The 5,929-nt window shown below is 49.1% G+C and overlaps 1 protein-coding gene across 1 annotated transcript; it reads left to right on the top strand.

Moving 5' to 3' along the window:
• Positions 1-2,171: 2,171 nt before the first annotated feature.
• Positions 2,172-4,909, top strand: LOC131570071 (uncharacterized). The gene is made up of 2 exons (XM_058822408.1): positions 2,172-2,242; positions 3,558-4,909. The coding sequence occupies exon 2, from the start codon at positions 3,720-3,722 to the stop codon at positions 4,500-4,502; it is 783 nt and encodes a 260-aa protein (XP_058678391.1). The 5' UTR covers positions 2,172-2,242; positions 3,558-3,719; the 3' UTR covers positions 4,503-4,909.
• The last annotated feature ends 1,020 nt before the right edge of the window (positions 4,910-5,929 follow it).

Below are 5,929 nucleotides of genomic sequence, written 5' to 3'. Positions count from 1 at the left end.
ACTGGAGCTGTGAAAGGCATCCAAAAGGGAGTGCAAAAGTGCCACAACATGGCTGCTTTCACGGCTTTTTCCTTGGCAAGAAGCCTAACACCAGGCTGATTTGCCTTCCCAGGGTTACTGTTAGGCTTAGGCCTAGGGCTAGGATTTTTAAAACTAGGAAGCCCTTAGCTCCAGGCACACTGCAGCTGTTCAAGGCATCCCAAGGGGAGTACAAAAGTGCAACAACATGGCAGCTTTCACAGCTTTTTCCTTGGCACCATCCCTATACCTAGGCTGATTTATCTGCCTAGGGTTAGGGTTAGGGTTCAGCCTAGGGCTTGGATTTCTTTAACCAGGAAGCCCTGAGTTCCAGGCTTACTTCATCTGCCAAAGGCATCCCAAAGGGAGTGCAGAAGTGCCACAACATGGCTGCTTTCACGGCTTTTCCCTTAGGAAGAAGCCTAATACCCGGCTGATTTACCTTCCTAGGGTTACTGTTAGGCTTAGGCCTAGGACTTTTAAAACCAGGAAGCCCTGGGCTCCAGGCACACTGCAGCTGCGAAAGGCATCCCAGGGGGAGCGCAAAAGTGACGCAACTTGGCTGCCACCACTGATATTTCCATGAGACCATCCCGAACCATAGGCTGATTTTCCTTCCTAGGCTTAAGGTTTGAGATACGCCTAGGGTAAGGCTTCTATTAACCAGAAAGCCCTGAGTTCCAAGAACACAGCAGCTGCGAAGGACTAGCCAAGAAGAGCGCAAAAGTACCACAACATGCTTGCCTCCACAGCTTTTTCCTTGGGGACATGCCTAATTCCTGGCTGATTTGCCTTTCTCGTCTTAGGGTTGGGGTTCGGCCTAGGGCTAGGATTTTTAAAATCAGGAAGCCCTGAGTTCCAGGCACACTGGAGCTGTGAAAGGCATCCAAAAGGGAGTGCAAAAGTGCCACAACATGGCTGCTTTCACGGCTTTTTCCTTGGCAAGAAGCCTAACACCAGGCTGATTTGCGTTCCCAGGGTTACTGTTAGGCTTAGGCCTAGGGCTAGGATTTTTAAAACTAGGAAGCCCTTAGCTCCAGGCACACTGCAGCTGTTCAAGGCATCCCAAGGGGAGTACAAAAGTGCAACAACATGGCAGCTTTCACAGCTTTTTCCTTGGCACCATCCCTATACCTAGGCTGATTTATCTGCCTAGGGTTAGGGTTAGGGTTCAGTCTAGGGCTTGGATTTCTTTAACCAGGAAGCCCTGAGTTCCAGGCTTACTTCATCTGCCAAAGGCATCCCAAAGGGAGTGCAGAAGTGCCACAACATGGCTGCTTTCACGGCTTTTCCCTTAGGAAGAACCCTAATACCCGGCTGATTTACCTTCCTAGTGTTACTGTTAGGCTTAGGCCTAGGACTTTTAAAACCAGGAAGCCCTGGGCTCCAGGCACACTGCAGCTGCGAAAGGCATCCCAGGGGGAGCGCAAAAGTGACGCAACTTGGCTGCCACCACTGATATTTCCATGAGACCATCCCGAACCATAGGCTGATTTTCCTTCCTAGGCTTAAGGTTTGAGTTACGCCTAGGGTAAGGGTTCTATTAACCAGAAAGCCCTGAGTTCCAAGAACACAGCAGCTGCGAAGGACTAGCCAAGAAGAGCGCAAAAGTACCACAACATGCCTGCCTCCACAGCTTTTTCCTTGGGGACATGCCTAATTCCTGGCTGATTTGCCTTTCTCGTCTTAGGGCTGGGGTTCGGCCTAGGGCTAGGATTTTTAAAATCAGGAAGCCCTGAGTTCCAGGCACACTGGAGCTGTGAAAGGCATCCAAAAGGGAGTGCAAAAGTGCCACAACATGGCTGCTTTCACGGCTTTTTCCTTGGCAAGAAGCCTAACACCAGGCTGATTTCCCTTCCCAGGGTTACTGTTAGGCTTTGGCCTATGTCGTGGGTTGACAGCCTTTATCCCAATATCGTGTGTTGTGTCTGGCAGCTGTGCCTTTTCTCTCTCTTCCCCCCCCCCCCGGCCGTCTTGCTGCGGCGGGGCGGGGAAGAGAGGGGGGAGTGTTTGACCAGGCCTTTTTGCTTTTGGCTTTTGCTGCTTGGCTTGGCTAGCCGCTTTGCTTGCTTGCTTTCTGCTTTTTTGTGCTGTTTTTTTTCCTTTTCTCTTGCTCCCTCTTTCTTACCCTCCCCTGAAGATACTGGACCAGCTCCGGACGTGACCTGAAGACGTCCAGGACATCCGAAGCTTGCAGAGAAGCGCCGCGCCCTCTCAACACACAGTCTGTTTTTTCTGTTTTCTTTTCTTTTCTTGTGTTGGGGAGTGTTCTTTTGTTACTTGTAAATAAATAGGTTTTGTTTTCCACTTTGCTCCTCCGAGAAATTCCTTCCCGAACCCGGTGTTGGGGGAGGGGTGGTTGGAGGTTTGTTTTGTTTTTGGGGGGCTCCCTTTTGGAGATTTCCCCTAATTTGTCCTAAACCAGGACAATATACTTTTTGGTGCGTTGGCCGGGAAAAAGGAGGCCAAAAAACAGTGGAAAAAAAACCTATAACAATAATATTTTGGTTTTGGCTATTTTGTGGGCATATCGGTGATTCATAATGTCATTTGGAGTGGAAGCTTGCCGGTCGTTCTGGTCCCTAGGGGTTTTTGAAGTTTTAATACTTTTGTGGTCCCTGGGGTTATTTCCTTACCCAAAAATAGCTCTGATGTTGGCCCTAATAAGTAGCTTTTGTAAGCGGGGGGCACTAACCAGAATAGTCATTGTGCTGGTCTTATGTATGATGATGTGTCGGATAAAAATGCTGGACTTTATTTCAGGAATGTATGGACTGTTATTATGGTTGTTTACTCAGTTTGTTTGGGGAGAAGAAGGGGAAGGGGCTTTTCAGCCTTTGTCTTCCTTCTTGTCCTCCAAATTGTTGACATCTCTATTAGAAAATACTGAATTTCCCCTGAGTTTGAAAGAAACCATCTTTCTGGCATTTAATTTATTAAGCCTTTTCTATACTGTCTGGAGTGTGTATAAAATGAAGACTGAGATTTCTAGAGGGGTTAGAGACACTCCTGACTTAGGAGTAAAACAAAGCAGGAAAAATCTTGACTGGAGTGGGAAATGGGAGGACATGGGCCAGACTTTAAAGGAATTTTCTGATCCTATGGACTGGGACTTTCCATCTGATCAAATTCAGAATCCAGTCGAGGTGGCAAAGTATTTGAGGGAGAAGTGCCATGGTAACACTAAGGAAGAAAGGATTACTGCAGTGAGCTGGGCCTTGGCATTTGTTTACCGTACTCTGCTAGATACTGTGGAGCAGCAGATAGCAGAAAGGGAACAGGGTGATAAGTTAGTTACTACCCCAGTGACCCAGGCTGCAGCTAACCTCCCAGGCTCCAGGCTAGCAGCTGCATCAGACAGTAGGCCCCAAACCATGGCTGTTGCAGCTAATACAAGAGGTGGAAAGTGTAAAGGCAAGACCGATCGAAAGGTGGAGGATGATGAGGATGACGATGCAGGAGAAGGACCCTCACCAAAATCAGAGGCCACATCAAGGGGCACAGAATCTGGAGCTAATATTGACTCCTTTTCTCTGAAGGACCTCAGAGGCCTAAGAAAGGATTACAGACGACAACCTGACGAATCTATAATTAGTTGGTTAGTCCGCCTTTGGGATGCTGCAGGGGAGGTTACGATTTTGGATGGTACTGAAGCGAGGCATTTGGGATCCCTGTCACATGATCCTGTCATCGATCAAGGTATGATGAGGGGGGCTAACCCTCACAGCCTCTGGGAACGGGTCCTAAGAAGCGTAGCAGAACGATACCTGTGTACGGATGATCTCTATATGCAGCAGACACGGTGGAAGACCATAGAACAGGGGATCCAACGCCTGAGAGAGATGGCGGTGGCAGAGCTCATTTTCTCAGATGACACAACAACTAGAAATCCGGACCTGGTACCATGCACACCTGTAATGTGGAGGAAACTCGTGCGACTTGGGCCACCTGAATACGCTTCTGCCCTAGCAATAATGAAGCGGGATGATACATATGAGACTGTGCTCGATATGGCAAAGAAGCTTCGAGCGTATGCAGATGCTGTGCATGGCCCAACTCATGCCAGAATTGCAGCAGTGGAAACCCGACTGCAGAAACTAGAGGATAAAATTGAGGAGAATCATAAGAAACTCCGGGAAGAGATTAAGGAGGACCTTATTCAAATCTCAGCTGTACAAATTAGAGGTCCTGGTGTCCAACGCTGGCGCTCCTTTGATGGGGAGAGAAGGTACACCCCACGGACTGAGTTATGGGCTTTTCTGCGTGAGTCTGGAGAAGACATGAGGAGATGGGATGGAAAACCCACCGCTGCTTTGGCACAACGGGTGCGTGATTTGAAGAAAAGAGAAAGTATCACCAAAAGGATAGCAGCTCCGGTCGCTCGTAGCCGAGATGTTAAGTATAATGATGACGATGACATGTCCGATCCCCTTGAAGGAACTTCTAAGGCATATGCCCAAGGAAAGAAGGACAATCTGGCTTAGAGGGGCCCTGCCTCCAGCCAGGAAGAGGCACGGGAGAACCGGGTTTTTTGGAAGGTGTGGATCAGATGGCCTGGCACATCAGAGCCACAAGACTATGAAGCGTTGGTTGACACTGGATCACAGTGTACCTTAATGCCATCGGAACACGTGGGGACAGAACCTGTTTCCATTGCTGGAGTGACGGGAGGATCACAACAGTTGACTTTGTTGGAAGCTGAGGTGAGCTTGACTGGGAAGGAATGGCAGGAACACCCGATTGTGACTGGTCCAGAGGCTCCGTGTATTTTGGGCATAGACTTCCTCCGGAATGGCTATTACAAAGATCCTAAGGGATTCAGGTGGGCTTTTGGAATAGCTGCAGTGGAGATAGAGGGTATTAAACAATTGAACACCTTGTCTGGACTATCAGAGAACCCATCTGCAGTAGGACTCTTGAGGGTAGAGGAGCAGCGAGTGCCAATTGCCACCTCAACAGTGCACCGCAGGCAGTACCGGACGAATCGAGATGCCGTGATCCCCATCCACAAAATGATCCGAGAGCTGGAGAGCCAAGGGGTGGTCAGTAAAACCCACTCACCCTTTAACAGCCCTATCTGGCCTGTGCGAAAATCTGACGGAGAATGGAGACTGACTGTGGACTATCGTGCCTTGAATGAAGTGACTCCACCACTGAGTGCGGCTGTACCGGACATACTGGAACTGCAGTACGAGCTGGAGTCTAAGGCAGCAAAGTGGTATGCGACCATCGATATTGCTAACGCGTTTTTCTCCATCCCTCTGGCAGCAGAATGCAGGCCTCAGTTTGCTTTTACATGGAGGGGAGTGCAGTATACCTGGAACCGACTGCCCCAAGGGTGGAAACACAGTCCTACCATCTGTCATGGACTGATCCAGGCTGCACTAGAAGAGGGTGAGGCTCCAGAACATCTGCAATATATTGATGATATCATTGTTTGGGGGAGCACGGCAATAGAAGCGTTCGAGAAAGGAGAGAAGATAATTCATATTCTCTTGGAAGCTGGATTTGCCATTAAGAAGAGCAAAGTCAAGGGACCTGCCCGAGAAATTCAGTTCTTGGGGGTGAAGTGGCAAGATGGACGGCGTCAGATTCCTGTGGATGTTATTAATAAAATCACTGCCATGTCCCCACCAACTGATAAAAAGGAAACACAAGCTTTCTTAGGCGCTATAGGTTTCTGGAGGATGCACATCCCTGAGTATAGTCAGATTGTGAGACCCCTTTATCTGGTTACCCGCAAGAAGAACGACTTCCATTGGGGTCCTGAGCAGCAGCAAGCTTTTGTCCAAATCAAGCAGGAGATCGCTCATGCTGTAGCCCTTGGTCTAGTCAGGACGGGACCAGATGTGAAGAACGTGCTCTACTCTGCAGCCGGGAGCCATGGTCTGTCCTGGAGCCTTTGGCAGAA

Source organism: Ammospiza caudacuta, chromosome 32, assembly GCF_027887145.1.
Source record: "Ammospiza caudacuta isolate bAmmCau1 chromosome 32, bAmmCau1.pri, whole genome shotgun sequence".
In the NCBI taxonomy this organism is placed as follows: domain Eukaryota; kingdom Metazoa; phylum Chordata; class Aves; order Passeriformes; family Passerellidae; genus Ammospiza; species Ammospiza caudacuta.
Note: the sequence above shows the minus strand (reverse complement) of the source record. Positions and strands in the feature narration are given on the sequence as shown.

What these genes read in the sequence shown, in the direction of transcription:
- LOC131570071 (XM_058822408.1), top strand. Translation starts at nt 3,720, where the DNA reads ATGATGAGGGGGGCTAACCCTCACAGCCTCTGGGAACGGGTCCTAAGA.